The sequence below is a fragment of the Chiloscyllium punctatum genome, chromosome 20 (assembly GCF_047496795.1).
Source record: "Chiloscyllium punctatum isolate Juve2018m chromosome 20, sChiPun1.3, whole genome shotgun sequence".
Classification (NCBI taxonomy): Eukaryota; Metazoa; Chordata; class Chondrichthyes; order Orectolobiformes; family Hemiscylliidae; genus Chiloscyllium; species Chiloscyllium punctatum.
The window spans coordinates 85,959,435-85,976,690 of record NC_092758.1 but is presented as its reverse complement, the minus strand read 5'-3'; the positions used below and the strand labels follow the sequence as shown (position 1 = coordinate 85,976,690).

Genomic DNA, 17,256 nt, shown 5'->3' with positions numbered 1-17,256 from the left:
ACATCCCTGGGCACTATGGGGACATTTAGCACGGCCAATCCACCCTAACCTACACATCCCTGGGCACTATGGGGACATTTAGCACGGCCAATCCACCCTAACCTACACATCCCTGGGCACTATGGGGACATTTAGCACGGCCAATCCACCCTAACCTACACATCCCTGGGCACTATGGGGACATTTAGCACGGCCAATTCACCCTAACCTACACATCCCTGGACACTGTGAGGCAATTTAGAATGGCCTATCCACCCTAACCCATACGTCCCTGGACACTATGGGACAAGTTAGCATGGCCAATTCCCCCTAACCCACATATCCCTGGGCACAATGGGACAATTTAGCATGGCCAATCCACCCTAACCCACGCATCCCTGGACACTATGGGACAATTTAGCAAGGCCAATCCACCCTAACCCACACATCCCTGGGCACTATGGGGCAATTTAGCATGCCCAATCCATCCTAACCTATACATCCCTGGGCACTATGGGGCAAGTTAATATGGGGCAAGTTCCTGATGAAGAGCTTTTGCCCGAAACGTTGATTTCGCTGCTCGTTGGATGCTGCCTGAACTGCTGTGCTCTTCCAGCACCACTAATCCAGTATTTGATTTTCAGCATCTGCAGTCATTGTTTTTACCAAGTTAATATGGTCAATCCACCCTAACCTACACATCCCTGAGCACTATGGGGCAATTTAGCATGGCCAATCCACCCTAACCTACACATCCCTGAGCACTATGGGGCAATTTAGCATGGCCAACCCACCCTAACCTACACATCCCTGGGCACTATGGGGCCATTTAGCACGGCCAATCCCACCCTAACCTGCACATCCCTGGACACTGTAGGGATATTTAGCACGGCCAATCCCCCCCCCCCCCCCCCCCCCAACCTGCACATCTTTACCTGAATATTTTCCTTGCTATTCCAACTGCCACCTTCAGGAGTCTCTTCAACAACTCCTTCTCCCTGTCTGGATTCAGGTATCAGTCACCTTCCGTTTCTCTCTGAGCTGGCTCTATCTGAGGCGAATGCATTCGGCTATTTCTTGCATCGAAGCCAAGGTTAACAATGCCAGCTACAGTGATCCCTTTGCTGCAGATTACTTACAAACAAGTTTCCCAGATGTCACCGAGCGGAAAGTGTCACTGTGGAAATCCGGACCGGGGTATTTATCCCCCGCACCTCACCCTCACCTGAACCCCGGACAAAGACTTTTGTACCGGACAGAGTGTTCCTTTTTAAATCTTATCAGGAAGTGGTGACCTCTCTGGCCCCGCACGTTGGGTTCAGCAAATGCACGGAAATGGGTCAGAAACATTTCACTGGAAGGGTAGTTCAGGGCGAGAAGCGGGTGCCCGAGTTGTCCCAGGAATTTCCAGCCTCATTCGCCCTGCGTTTCTAGGCAGGCTAAATGCAGCGTTCAATTCTCAGTCTCACGTTGAAGTGAAATAAAAACAAACGGGCGTGTAAGAAACAAAAATTCCACTTCGGTGCTTGGAACCTCAGCTCCTTGACTCTCTCTCTCTCTGCACTCCAACGTTTTAATTGTGGACAGGCCGTGAGAGAGAGAGGGAGAGAGAGGAGGGCGGAGGGTGAGAGGGAGGGTAATCACTTCTGACTATGCCCCAGGACATTTTGCAAAGGACACCAACATTGAAGTGATGCACACGCTTACAAGATTATCGATAAGAGAGAGAGAGAAAAAAACCAAACACCTAGAGTAAGTTCAACTGTGGGAACTGGGAGGGTCGTCTTCACGAATGAAGTTGGGACAAGAATTTACTCCTGACCCAAGTGAGGTTAAGAGGTGAGATAGACTTAGGATTTCACTTGCAACATGAGCTACACAGCTCTTGGGTAAGGAGTCAGGAGTAGTTACCCTCTCTCCCTAACTGCCCATAATAAAGTGTTGGAGTCAGTCAAAGAGAGAGGTCTGGTCCCTTTTTTTTCCTGAAGACTGCGATTGGCTTGACGTCAGGGCTCCGGGAGCTTTGTAAAGGTTGAGCGGCTAGAGAGAGAGAAATCCGAAGTGCGGAGAGTTATCCAGGAACGTTTGGGAAATAACCAACCAACCAAACACTGCCTTCAGAGCTTCCCCCCCCCTCCTCAGAGAGAGAGAGAGAGAGAGGGGGATTGCTAAGGAGAGAAAGGGAGAGAGAGATAGAGAGAGGGAGAGCAGCATCCTGAATCCAGTTTCGGAGATACATCGGGCAGTGAGTGAATGCTGAGGAGAGGCACTGGAGAGGAGGTGATTGTACTGGGACTGGGAGAGGGCAGAGAGCGGCCGGAGGGTATGTAACAGGAAGCAGGGAGTGAGGGGGAGGAGGTAGAGGGAGGGGAGAGCTGGAGGGAGTGAGGGGGAGGTGATTGAGGGAGGATAGAGTTGGTGAGAGTGAGGAAGGGGCAGGAGAGGGAGGGAAGAGCTGAAGGGAGTGAGGAGCAGGCAAGAGAGGAAGGGTAGAGCTGGAGGGAGTGAGGGAGAGGTGGTGGAGGGAGGGTAGAGCTGGAGGGAGTGAGGGAGAGGTAGAGGGAGGGTAAAGCTGGAGGGAGTGAGGGAGATGTGGTAGAGGGAGGGTAAAGCTGGAGGGAGTGAGGGAGAGGTGATAGTCGGGGGGATAGAGCTGGAGGGAGTGAGGGAGAGGCAGTTGAGGGACATCCCCTCCCCAGCCCCCAGATGGAGTTGTGTGGGCAGCCCGCCCCTAACCGCTCCCAGGAAGGGAACAGCACGATGGTGGCCGGAGGTCAGCTGACCTCAGCACCTTACAGCAGGCTAGCAGCGGCAGCGGTCAGTCTGGCAGTGGTAACGGTCATCATGCTGACCATGGTGGGCAACGCACTGGTGGTGGTGGCCGTGCTGACCAGCCGGGCGCTCCGGCCTCCGCAGAACCTCTTCCTGGTGTCGCTGGCATCGGCGGACATCCTGGTGGCCGCTCTGGTCATCCCCTTCTCGCTGGCCAACGAGCTGATGGGCTACTGGTACTTCGGCAGCGTCTGGTGCGGCATCTACCTGGCACTGGACGTGCTCTTCTGCACCTCGTCCATTGTCCACCTGTGTGCCATTAGCTTGGATCGCTACTGGGCTGTGACCAGGGCCGTCGAATACAACTTGAAACGGACCCCGCGCCGCATCAAAGCCATGATCGCGGTAGTGTGGCTCATCTCGGCGGTCATCTCCTTCCCGCCCTTGGTCAGCGTGGACCGTGCCAGGCAAGGCTGCTGCCAACTCAACGATGAGACCTGGTACATCCTGTCATCTTGTGCTGTCTCTTTCTTTGCCCCCTGCCTCATCATGATGTTGGTCTACTTCCGAATCTACCGGGTGGCCAAGCAGAGGACCTCAGTGGTCTCGGTGGCTGGCAATGGGCAGCCCGGTGCCCCTGCCCCTACTCTTCCCTTGGAGAGCGCCTTCTCCCGCCGCCGCCGACCCCGAGACCGGGCAGGTGCCCCGGGTGGCAGCCCACCCAGCTCCCAGAGCCACCCACACCAGGAGGATGATGAGGAGGAAGAGCTGGAAGACATTGACTTGGAGGAGAGTTGCTCCTCGGAGGCTCAGAGCCGGCCTGTGGAGCTCAGGAGGAGTCAGGAGGTCCCCCTCCCCCTTCCCTTGGCCCTGCCTCCTCCGTCCTCCTCGACCCTGCCTCCCCTCCCGGGTCCGGGTTGTAGCCGCCTGTCCTGGGCTGGCCATAGGGCCTCTCAGCTCTTCCTGGAGCAGAGGAGGAAGAGGAAGGCAGCTCGGCCCGTGTCCAGGCTCAGTAAGAGCCGGCTGGCCCAGCTGCGGGAGAAACGCTTCACCTTCGTGCTGGCCGTAGTCATTGGCGTCTTTGTGCTGTGCTGGTTCCCCTTCTTCTTCACCTACAGCCTGAGGGCCATCTGTCGACAGAGCTGCACCATCCCCGAGCCCCTCTTCAACTTCTTCTTTTGGATTGGTTACTGCAACAGCTCGCTCAACCCCATCATCTACACCATCTTCAACAGGGACTTCCGCAAGGCTTTCAAAAAGATCATCTTCAGGACTCGCAGACGTACTTTGTAGCCAGCTGCACTGGTAACTCGGCTGCCTCATCCTGAGTGTCTATTAACGATGATGTGTTTTCTGTTTATATATACGTATATTTAAACAGTTAAGGAAGTTAGCTAATGTTGACAGATAAAAGCATATTTCAATTGGATTTCTCACCTCTGCAAAGGCAGTCAGCTGAAGAAATTGTTCCTTTTTAAAGAGATGGTCTTGTGAGACAGACCAGTGGAAAAGCGCAGGACCAGTACCTTTCAGCTGGGTTTAAGCAACAGCTTGATGTGTTGTGGGAAAGAGCGTCTGCATCGTTTTTGAAGTGATGGTGTTGAAGGATTGTGCCATGTTCATGTGTATGAGGAGCAAACAAACTGAGACCCTGTGTAATATTGATTACATCGATGCTAATTAATAATACCTTTCAACATTAGTTAATCAACATGCTGTTTATGGTATCTTTTGGTAGATAATTCAGAATAATAGCGGTTAGTGTCAACATTAATTTGTGATGAGGTGGATTTGCAGATGTTTGGGTGTCTGTCATACAGATCTGACAATCTATTTAACCTCAGCGGTTCGAATCTGTATCAGTCATTTGACTCCATGCTTGTGTCAGGAAGAGTACATTAACTAAAGCAAGTTTCCACAGCACAGTTCAAGCAAAATGTAATAAATAATTTCACTGTGAGGCCATCAGAGTTGGAAATCTAATTATGCTGTATAGTATTACGCAAATGCTGAATACATTCCTTTAAAACAAAGTTTGTCTATTTAAATGCAATCAAGATAATTTATACAAATACACAACACTCTATCACAGTAATATTGCACAGCATAATCTCTTGCCTTCAGACTACAAATTGTTATCTTATTTTCAGATTAGTTGACCATTTTTTCCTGAACATTTGTCATTTTCTACGTATGATTTAAATTAAATTTTCTTGCTGAAGAACTGCTCATCAGCAGCTTTTAACCCTTAAAAGTAATGTTAAAATAGAATCATAGAATCCCAAAGCGTGGAAACAGACTACTCGGCCCATCGAACCCACACTGTCTCTCCGAACAGCATCCCACCCAGATCCACCCCTCTACTCTATCCCTGTAACCCTGCATTTCCCATGGCTAATCCACCTACCCTGCACATCCCTGGATGCTATGATCTGTATAAAGCAGCATCCCCTGGGTTATAAAGGTGAATATGTCCTAATGTTATCCAATTGAAATGCACAGAACATATTGGCATTCAGATTGCAACCTTTTTCAATGTGTTTTTATAGTTAAATGATTTGCCTGACTATTACAAGAACAGTTATGGCTGCTTATTACACTTCCTCCAGCACCCGTACACCATGAGTTTAAATGGTCTACAACTTTATCAAAAAGAAAACTATTGCTGATCAAGATCAATCATATTTCTGTTGCGCAGTATGCTCCAACTATATAAGTGCATTTAATCTGTAAAAATATTGTTTTTCTCATGTTAGTGTAATACTGCCTGACCTGTACAAAGCAACTGTCACTTTTCAAAGCCCTTCGTCTATCTTTCTGCACAACTCTTTTGACTTAAGTACAATATCTTGCACAAGGCCAGCATGGAATTGATTTGGATGAGTAAAATATTGTTCAGTTTCATGTTTACGTAATAGATTGAAAGTGGGTGGCAAGTCGGACTGATAGGGCAGTTTATAAGTGTATCCATCAAAATAGATCTCATCAATAGGGTCATAGAGTATGGGAGCAAGGAATTTGTTATATTCAGCTGAAGCATTGCGTTCATGTCTGGAATCTTCATCTCAGGAAGAATGTGAAGGCATTAGAGGGGGTACAGAGAATAAGAATGGATGCACATATAAACACCTTCTGTTATATTAATAGATTGATGAAGTTGGGACTGTTTTTCTTGGAGGAGAGAAGGTTGTGCTGAGATTTCAAGGTGTTCTGAACCACGAGGGATCTATCGAAAGTAGCTATGGATAAAATATTCCCATTGGTGGAAGAGTCACAATTGAGAGGACACACATTGCAAATCATTGTCAAAAATAGAAATGGCGAGCAGAGGATGCTTCTATATAGTTAGTGGTTAAAATGTGGAATGTTCTCCCAGTGAATGTGCTGGAGGCAGGTTCATTCAAGGCATTCAAGAGGAGATTTGATTATTACCTGAAAAAGAACAGTATGCAGGGTCACGTGGAGAAGGCAAGAGAGTGGCATCAGGTACACTGCTCCTTTGGAGGGCTGGTGAGAGCCTGATGGGCCAGATGCTCTCCTCCTGTTCATGTAACAATTTGATGATGGTGTGAGAAATATGCACTGAAATGTCCAGTGGTTGTGTGAGCAATATGCATTGGAATATCCAGTGATGGTGTGAGAAATATGCACTAGAATGTCCAGTGGTTGTGTGAGAAAAATGCACTGGAATATCCAGTGATAGTGTGAGAAATACGCACTGGAATATCCAATGACAGTGTGAGAAATATGCATTGGAATATTCAGTGATGGTGTGAGAAATATGCCCTGGAATATCCAGTGACAATATGAGAAACACACACTGGAGTATTCAGTGATGGTGCGAAATCCGTCAAGAGTGATCGGATAGTGGAACGTCCTATTGTGGGAAATGATTGAAGGAAGTAGTGTCAATGTATTTCATGGAAAGCTAGCTAAGTACATGAGATAGAAAGGAATAGCTGGGCATGCTGATACAGTTAAATGGGAAAAGTGGTTAGCACTCCTGCCTCACAGCGCCAGGGACCCAGGTTCAATTCCTGCCTTGGGCAACTTTCTGTATGGAGTTTGCACGTTCTCCCTGTGTCTGCGTGGGTTTCCTCTGGGCGCTCTGGTTTCCTCCCACAGTCCAAAGATGTGCAGGTTAGGTGAATTGGCTATGCTAAATTGCCCATAGCATTAGGAGCATTAGGTGCATTAGGCAGGGGTAAATGTAAGGGAATGGGTCTGGCTGGGTTGCTCTTCAGAGGGTCTGTGTGGACTTATTGGGCTGAAGGGCCTGTTTCCACACTGTAGGGAATCTAATCTAATAAACACTAGCATAGTTTGACCAAGCGGCATGTTGTTGTGTTGTAAAATATGATGTAAATGTATGTACATAAATATCCCACAGAATTTAAAACGACTCCTGGTATTTCTCCCAGGAGCTCATTAACAATAAACCAAAACTCCTGTTAATCCTGCAGAACCAAAATACATTTCTCCTTGTCATCAACTTCAAAGAGGAATAGCTTTAAAGTATGGGCAAGGATAGTTTTTCCATGTGCTAACTGTCTAAGTTTTCTGTGTAGATGTCAGATTGCCACAGAATAATAGTAAATAGGGAGGTAAGTGCCAGGGTTCGGGAATCATGGAATGAGGTACAGTGGTTGGGACAAGGGGTTAGAAGGTGGGTGGGCTGTGGCAGTAGGGTGAGAGGGAAGAACAGGAAAGGGAGCGATAATGAACAGGATTGAGAGTCAGCAAATGTTTGGTTTTGAGACTCACCAAAGGGAGAAAAGATATGGATAAGTGAAATAAAACATACAGTCTAATTGCATTAGATTTATTTGTTCTTTAAGAACACTTGTGAAATTATTTCGTGAAATCTGCGCAGTGATGAAGGTTTTCACACAATAATATTCTGCACAAATTGTTGTTAGCATGTCATGCTGTAGTTGCTATCTACAAAATGTGTTTTAGTTTCAAATGTTACTGACATGAGGCAGCAGTTTGTCAGTGAAAAATATTAGCTGCACAAAGACCTGGCTGCTTAGTCTCAACTCCCTAAATTTACCATTTTTGAATACTTGAATTACCAGAATCAAAAAGAAACAGAGCAAAAATATTAATTTCTAGTTAACTTATAGTAAAATAATGAGCATTTTTGCATCAAAACCAATGTAATGAAATTAGGTCAGGAACTAATATGGAATACAAAAATAGAAACTGCCTGAAAATGTCCAGCAACATCAGGCAGTGGCTTTGGAGAGAAAGCAAAGTTAACGAGTTGTAAAGGAGGGTCACTCGACCCTAAACATTAACTCTGTTTTCTCTCCACAGATGCTGTCAGACCCCTGCTGTGTTTCTCCATCAACTTCTATTTTTCTTTCAGATTTCTAGCATCCGGAGTTCTTTATTTTCTACTAGTAGAGAATATCTTGTGGAAATTGATGAAATAAAAACATCAGGGATAATTCACTACTTATTCATAATGAATAATTTATATAAACAGTACTCTTGCTTTTAAGTGTATGTCTAATATTGCTAATGTGGGAGTGAATGTAATTTTGATTCATCATTGAGGTGGAAGAGATCAAAGAACCACGAAACGAGATTGAATTTGTTTTGGACCGTTGACCAGCTTTGGAATTTTTGAAGCACTCCTCTAACACTGCTGTGAAATTGCATTTGCAACAGTAGTCCAGATTTAGAGTGGGTTTATGAATCAATAGTGAAGGAATTAATCATTGACAGTGACATGGAGTAGAACATTCTCTAGGAGAAAGTCATTGTGAAAAAACCTTCTTATCCTCACAGCACAGAAGTGAAATGTATAAGGGTTTCCATTTCCCGATGGCCTCTCCCATTCCCATCGAAAGGGATTAAGCTTTCCACCAGTCATCATAGAATGGGTAAATCACCTCAGTAAAAGTTAACCAACATGTTAGAAAAGATGTGAATGCATTTTTAGTGCATCTGTCCATGTCTATTTGTCATTCTGTCTATCAATCTGTCTATCTGCATTTACTTCGCAATCTTTTGTTTCCGCATTCTTTGTCTGTCAATCAATGCATATGTATATCTTTGCTCACTCAGTTTTTCATGCCTGTACTTATTTGGACAACAGTTCATTTCCATCAATTCATCTGTCAATTTTAATGGTAGATCTTATTTAAGTATATTTTGAAAGTAAGCAAATAATTTGAAGAAGTGACAAAGAGGATTGATGAGGGCAGAGCGGTAGATGTGATCTATATGGACTTCAGTAAGGTGTTCGACAAGGTTCCCCATGGGAGACTGATTAGTAAGGTTCGATCTCATGGAACACAGGGAGAACTAGCCATTTGGATACAGAACTGGCTCAAAGGTAGAAGACAGAGGGTGGTGGTGGAGGGTTGTTTTTCAGACTGGAGGCCTGTGACCAGTGGAGTGCCACAAGGATTGGTGCTGGGTCCTCTACTTTTTGTCATTTAAATAAATGATTTGGACGCGAGCATAAGAGGTACAGTTAGTAAGTTTGCAGATGACACCAAAATTGGAGGTGTAGTGGACAGCGAAGAGGGTTACCTCAGATTACAACAGGATCTTGACCAGATGGGCCAATGGGCTGAGAAGTGGCAGATGGAGTTTAATTCTGATAAATGCAAGGTCCTGCATTTTGGGAAAGCAAATCTTAGCAGGACTTATACACTTAATAGTAAGGTCCTAGAGAGTGTTGCTGAACAAAGCGACTTTGGAGTGCAGGTTCATAGCTCCTTGAAAGTGGAGTCGCAGGCGGATAGGATAGTGAAGAAAGCGTTTGGTATGCTTTTCTTTATTGGTCAGAGTATTGAGTACAGGAGTTGGGAGGTCGTGTTGCAGCTGTACAGGACATTGGTTAGGCCACTGTTGGAATATTACGTGCAATTCTGGTCTCCTTCCTATCGGAAAGATGTTGTGAAACCTGAAAGGGTTCAGAAAAGATTTACAAGGATATTGCCAGGGTTGGAGGATTTGAGCTATAGGGAGAGGTTGAACAGGCTGGGGCTGTTTTCCCTGGAGCGTCGGAGGCTGAGCGGTGACCTTATAGAGATTTATAAAATTATGAGGGGCATGGATAGGATAAATAGACAAGGTCTTTTACCTGGGGTTGGGGAGTCCAGAACTAGAGGGCATAGGTTTAGGGTGAGAGGAGAAAGATTTAAAAGAGACCCAAGAGGCAACTTTTTCATGCAGAGGGTGGTACGTGTATGGAATGAACTGCCAGAGGAAGTAGTGGAGGCTGGTACAATAGCAACATTTAAGAGGCATTTGGATGGGTATATGAATAGGAAGGGTTTGGAGGGATATGGCGGGTGCTGGCAGGTGGGACTAGATTGGGTTGGGCTATCTGATCGGCATGGACAGGTTGGACCAAAGGATCTGTTTCCATGATGTACATCTCTATGATTCTATGACTCTAACTCGAAACAAAATTCTGATTCCAGCACAAAATGCTTTCTAATTCCTAATCCTCAATATCTGGTGCAGTCAATCACATGAGAGAAACGTAAAAATGTAATTATTAGTTTCCACAATATATTTACACCAATGAATAATGGCATTTGTGATGAGTCAAAATTATGATCTTCCTTAGCAAGTTCATTTTCACTTTATCAACCTTTTTGAGGTAAGATTATATCCTTGTGCAGAAATAGTCATCAGGATATTTAGATGAGCTGTGCTGAGTAAGAAAGTAGTTCGAAGAAGTTGTTCCTAATTAATATTATCATTTAACTAAGAATGGTTCCTGGTTATGTAATTGTGAGTCAGCAATGTGCATTGGACATGATGCTGTGAAAATGACTGTACTTTAATTTCAGGCTTTAACCTGTGCCATTGAGTTGGGATGTGTAACATCATCATTCCTTTTTTTTTTATCTCTATCACACTGATTACTTTTTATTTTCTGCTGCATATTTTGAATCTTTGAAGCAGAATGTATCATACTAATTTGTCCATATTGTAAAAGACAACTGCAGTGCTAATGGTATACCTTAGTTATTCCTTGTCATAATTTAGAATGGTTCATTAGAAGCGGACTTAGTGCAAATATTTACGTGCCACTTGAGTGATTTATGAGTATAAGCAATCAGCTGAGACAGCAATTGAAAGTTATAGCGTTACACGAAGAGAGAGGTTCACATAAGTTGACTGCTTTACAACAGCAATTCAACATAGAATCAAGGGGAAAATCAAAGGTAACAATAAGTGCACAGATTTCTCCATTAATGACACTGAGGCATAATGGAACACATCAACAGGATATACTTTCAGTGAATATCAAACACATTGTCTCTTGTGTTAGAGAAGTAATACAAAGTGCGCAAAAGTAAAGACCCAGGAATTATACTGCATTCCCAAAGGAACTCCAGATCAACACTCTGTGCCTAAAGCTTTGAACGGTTTTTATGACCATAGGCTGCTAGATGGTCCACTTTTGATTGCACAACATTGTGTCTGATATAGGAGTGGAGGATCATTTAGGATTATGGTTGGGCAATAAGATTCACAAATCTGAAATGTGGAACCTCTACCAAGTCAGCAATAATATCTGAGCTATTGCCTTTCATTAAAGACTTTACTTAAATTTACTGATTGACAAAGCTGCCTGTATTTAAGCCAGATTAGTTGTAACATTAGTGCTCATGTGGCTCTTTGAGGAAAATCTTTGATTTGATTTGATTGATTATTGTCCCATGTATCTAGATACAGTGAAAAGGTTTGTTTTGCATGTAGTACTGACAGATCATTCCATATAAGATATATCAGGGTAAATGTTATGGCTGCAGAGAAGGTGCAGAGAGAGCAAGACCAACATTATATTTAATAATAGAGATCCATTTTGAAATCTAATAACAGCAGGGAATAAGCTGTTCTTGAATCTGCTGGTATGTGTGTTTAAGCTTTTGTATCTTCTACCCAACAGAAGAGGTTGGAAGAAATTTTAACCGGGGTGGGAGCGGTCTTTGATGAAGGGCTTTTGCCCGAAATGTCGATTTTCCTGCTCCTCGGATGCTGCCTGACTGGCTGTGCTTTCCCAGCGCCACTCTAATTTTGACTCCTCTTTGATGATGTTGGCTGCCTTCCCGAGGCAGCGAGAAATGTCGATGGAGTCAATGGATGGGAGGTTGGATTTGTGTGATTAGATTAGATTAGATTACTTACAATGTGCAAACAGACCCTTCGGCCCAACAAGTCCACACCGACCCTCCGAAGAGCAACCCATCCAAACCCATTCCCCTACATTTACTCAAATTCTTCTATAGTTCCTTGCAGTCCTAGTCAGAGTAGTTGCCAAAGCAAGTGGTGATGCATTCAGTTAGAATGGGCATCTGTAAAAATTGATACAAGACTTTACAGACATGTTCAGTTATCACTAACTTTGAGAACAAAAGATTACACAAGCCTCCTGCCAGTTTTAGCATTAACAATAAACACTTTGAACATTCACAGTAAGTGCCCTTGTTCAACTTGAAGTTGAAAGCAATCTTCCTGTCAGGCTGCTTGCTACCACAGCTGACCGACTGCACTGTTTCTTTTCACTGACTTATCCAACTCCTGAAAGTTCTTAATAAATCTTGCTTCAGCCAGTTTCAGTGTTCTCTATTTTGGAGGAAAGAAAACCCTTTGGAAATATTGAATCAGCTGTGATTTGATCGCAATTAAAATCTGGTTGCCTGGAGACAACCTTTTCTGGTACAATTGGCTCAAATGCCACAGCCAGTGCCTCTAGTAGCATTAGTACACACATGTGCTCACCAGCTGGTGGTATCATTTTATGAAAAGCAATATATATTTCCCAAGGCGTTTTGTTGAAAAACTGTGCAAAATGTGTGGGAGCACAGCACCCCAGTGAAAGGTTGTGGTGCGGGAGTTCGACAAATTAATTGATGGTTCATATCTCTCGCTGTTCATTATGTTTTGCTACGCAGTCAGGCTCCATTAGGACTTCCACTGTCCATGAGGAGCAATGTTTTCCAAGTGGTACCAATGTGGCTACAAAGCTTCACGTTATTGGTTTCTGCACTGCATTAACTATGTCGTGTGAATGCTGATTGCAGCTCGAACTTTGTTTGCTCGCAAGATATACAGGTTTGCATTCTGCTGTTCAAGTCATCGAGATTGAGTTAATATGTTCCCACTGTGGGAGGGTGCACCGTTCTTTCTGACTGCTCCATTCCCTGAGCAGCTCAGTCACACTCCGAGCAATAAAAGTGACGTTGATGGACATTTCAGAGCTGGTCGATGTTTCTTTGTAGTTTCACTGCTATGAAATTCATAGTTTCCAAGCTAGACGTTACTTGATGGGGAATGAGTCTCAATGGACACACCCCTACACTGGATTCAGCTTCTAAGTCTTGCACAACTTAGTGCACATCACAGAATTCTTAAGGCACAGAAAGAGCCCATTCAGTCTTCCTACCTACACCAGCCCATCAAGTGAATTTCATTACCTGGTGCCAATATACTGTCTCTTTTCCCCATACCTCTGTATTCAAATAATATCCTCTAGCCTGCATCAATTGAACCTTCCTTCACCGCACTCCCCAGGTCGTGCACTAGTTACCCACTGAGTGAAAATGAGTTTTTGCTTTCTCACAGGCTTCTTTTGCAATTTATTTAAAATCTGAGCCTCTTAGAGTCATCGAGTTGTGTAGAACCTTAGGTCGAACCCATCCAGATATCCTAAACTAGCCCCATTTGCCAGCATCTGACCCATATTCCTTCAAACCTTTCCTATTCATATATCTATCCAGATGCCTTTTAAATGCTGTAATTGGACCAACCTCCACCACTCCCTCTGGCAGCTCATTCTATACACGCACTGCCCTCTGTGTGAAAAAGTTGCCACTTAGGTCCCTTTTAAGTCTTTCCCCCTCTCACCTTAAGGAAAGGATGATCCCACCCATTGTATCTCTATGAATCTATCGGTATAATTTCTGAGGTATCCTGAGATTTTGAAGTCTACATAAATACAAATATTTATTTAATTCAAAATAGTCAGAATTTCAATGGGTAAATATAGAGTGAAACTGGACAGGTGATTAGATATGTATAATGTTATAAAGTGTTGTATGAAAGAAGGTTAACACTCCCTTCCCTTAATTAGGATGACGTGGAGGTGCTGGTGTTGGACTGGGGTGGACAAAGTTAAAAATCACACAACTCCAGGTCATAGTCCAACAGATTTATTTGGAAATACGTCCAAATTAACTTCTTGGACTATAACCTGGTATTGTGTTTTTTAACTTAATAAGGATGGCCGGAGTTTAGTGATTTTACAACACACAAATACTTAAGGCATTGTCATCTACTTAGTGGCTTTTAACAATGCTTTGATGGTGGTGCATTGGCTCAGTGGATTGGTTGGTGCACTGCCTCACAGCACTAGGGACCCAGGTTCAATTCCACCCTTAGGCCACTGCCTGTGTGGGTTTGCCCCAGTTTCCTCCCACAGTCTAAGGATCTGCCCATCGTGTCCCAGGATGTGCAGGCTAGGTGGGTTAGCCATGTGAAAATATGAGGTTACAGGGATAGGGTAAGGGATGGGATGCTCTTCAGAAAGTTGGTATGGATTTGTTGGGCCGAATGGCCTGTTTCCACACTGTAGGGCTTCCATTAAAAAATATTGTTTTATAATAAATATTGATCTTGAAATGATAATGTATTCATTATAAAGATTTTATAAGTTGTTACATTTGCAGTACCATAGAGATTTGTGCCCAGAATTCTTCACACAATTAGTTCCCAGTTCCAGTTACCTTGCCAGAGAGAGGCACGGAGCTCAAAAGGCAGCCCTTTTTCCATCAAGGGTGACCAGTTACAGAGCAGAGTTAGCAGATACACAGAAATAAATTCCATGCCTCGTTATAAGTTGGTCTTGTCTAGAGTATGGATGCATAGCTTCAAAAGACTAGATGATAAGGGAGGGTGCTTTGAAAACCTACAGATTAAAGTATATCCTGATGACACACTTAGCTCATCATTTTGTCTACTTTAAATGTGTAGGATTTCGAACATCTTTAGCTACTAATAACCTGACATGGCATCTGACAACATATTAATCCATAATCTACAAGGGAAAGATGGGCCAGAAACACAGCAAAGATCTGTCTGTCAGCCGCAGTGAGATTCAGCACGTAATTGGCTTCCCTTCCCAATATTGAAATTCTTTGGTTTTAAGTCAAGGCATTACTGATGCAATTGCCAATAGTGCTAAACTCTTGTCCGGATCACTGTAACCAGAGACCTGTCCCAGTGGCTCTAGAATGACTATTCAACAATACCACAAGCACATCAGCATACATTAGTGTCTTTAATGCCCAGGCATTAAGCAATGTGTAGGCAGAGCACTTTAAGGCTGTTCTTTAGGAAGGTTCGGCTGCTCTTGTTGTAACTGTACTCTTTCGTAGCAGTAATTTAAATAGACTTGAACCTATGATATCCTGATAGGCAAGCTTGTTTTTCTTATTCCTTTGAAAGCATTCATGATTATAGCTTTTTAACTTAGTGTCAACACAAAGACACATCCTTTATTGTTTTTGTCAGTAAAATACACAAAGATATGAAGACAGTTCTATTTCAGAAATAACCATATAGTAAACCTTTTCTAGATGTAAACAAATTTATTTCCCCTCAGAATATAAACATCTCTGAATCCTGAATCTTACTGATCACTGTTAAAAAAGAATCCTACCACTGCCTTCCAACTGGATTCATGAGAAACCCACAGTGTGAAATAGAAACAAATCCAGAATTGCTGCAAAAGCTCAGCAGGTCTGGCAGTATCTGTGAAGAGAAATCAAAATTAACATTTCTGGTCCGGTGACCCTTCCTCAGAAGAGACCTAAGGGACAACATTTTCACGCAGAAAGTGGTACGTGTATGGAGTGAGCTGCCAGAGGAAGTGGTGGAGGCTGGTACAATTGCAACATTTAAGAGGCATTTGGATGGGTATATGAATAGGAAGGGTTTGGAGGGATTGGATTAGATTACTTACAGTGTGGAAACAGGCCCTTCGGCCCAACAAGTCCACACCGACCCGCCGAAGCGCACCCACCCATACCCCTTCCCCTACATCTAACACTACGGGCAATTTAGCATGGCCAATTCACCTAACCTGCACATTTTTGGACTGTGGGAGGAAACCAGAGCACCCGGAGGAAACCCACGCAGACACTGGGAGAATGTGCAAACTCCACACAGTCAGTCGCCTGAGGCGGGAATTGAACCCGGGTCTCTGGCGCTGTGAGGCAGCAGTGCTAACCACTGTGCCACCGTGCCGCCCAAAATATGGGATATGTGCTGTGTGCTGGCAGGTAGGACTAGATTGGGTTGGGATATCTGATCGGCATGAACAGGTTGGACCGATGGGTCTGTTTCCATGCTGTACGTCCCTGTGATTCTATGACTCTATAACTCACTCCGGGCTACCTGTTATTCTATGTTTCTATGCTGCCAGACCTGCTGAGCTTTTCCAGCAATTTCAGATTTGTTTCTGATTTACAGCAGCCGCAGTTCTTTCGGTTTTTATTTTGTGTGAATTAGAAGCATGCTTTCAGCAGATCGGCAAACAATTTAGCACCCTGCCCAAGTAACAAGACAACGAAACTGCGCAGAGAACAAAACATGCTTTTTAAAAATATACACGCAACTTTCACTTTTTGAAGTGATATGCATATGGGAATGTTATCACTGTCCAATTTGTTTCCTCAACAGAACTGAGACGTCTCACTGCTAGCTCTTTTGAGTTGATCGCTATGGTTACCACCAGACCTCAAATTATTTCCAGAAACAAACAGTTTGACTTCACTCAGTTGCTATGAAGGCTGCCCCTGATTCAATCAAAGGTTACCTAATTACTCCCAGAAATGTTAGCTTTTATCCTTGAGTGGTTGCACAAATTGAGAAGTCAGCAGCGCAATTGCATGTTGTCACAAAGGACCCTGATAACTAAGAGGGATACAAAGAGCAGTGAAGAGGATGGGCAGAGGCTATGGCTTACTGTAATTATCACTGGATTGTAACTTCAGAGACCCAGGCAATATTCTGGGGTTCCAGGTCTGAATCACGCCACAGCAGATGATGGAATTTGAATTCAGTGAAAATCTAGAATTCAGAGTCTATTGAGGCAGCACAGTGGCTCAGTGGTTAGCACTGCTGCTTTACAGCACTTGGGATCTGGGTTCGATTCCAGCCTTAGCTGATGGTCTTTGTGAAGTTTGCACGTTCTCTCTGTGTCTGTGGGTTTCCTCTGGGTGCTGTGGTTTCCTCTAACATTTGCTGGTTAGGTAGAATAGCCATGGGAAATGCAGGGTTACAGAGGTGGGGTGAGACTTGGCGGGTTGGCATTGCCTGCTGCCACACTCTAGGAATTCTGTATGTCTTTTGGGCGGCACGGTGGCTCAGTGGTTAGCACTTCTGCCTCACAGCACCAGGTTCAATTCCCATCTCGGGCAACTGTCTGTGTGGAGTTTGCACATTCTCCCCGTGTCTGTGTGGGTT

The 17,256-nt window shown here is 44.2% G+C and overlaps 1 protein-coding gene and 1 pseudogene across 1 annotated transcript in view; both read left to right on the top strand.

Moving 5' to 3' along the window:
- Positions 1 to 2,525: 2,525 nt before the first annotated feature.
- Positions 2,526 to 17,256, top strand: part of LOC140492237 (alpha-2Db adrenergic receptor-like) — a 79,419-nt gene continuing 64,688 nt past the window's right edge. The window contains exon 1 of the mRNA XM_072591153.1: positions 2,526 to 4,056. Within this exon, the coding sequence (XP_072447254.1) occupies positions 2,686 to 4,044 (1,359 nt within the window). The 5' untranslated portion in view covers positions 2,526 to 2,685 and the 3' untranslated portion in view covers positions 4,045 to 4,056. The remainder of the gene's footprint in view (positions 4,057 to 17,256) is intronic.
- On the top strand, positions 13,990 to 14,092 carry LOC140492341 (U6atac minor spliceosomal RNA; annotated as a pseudogene).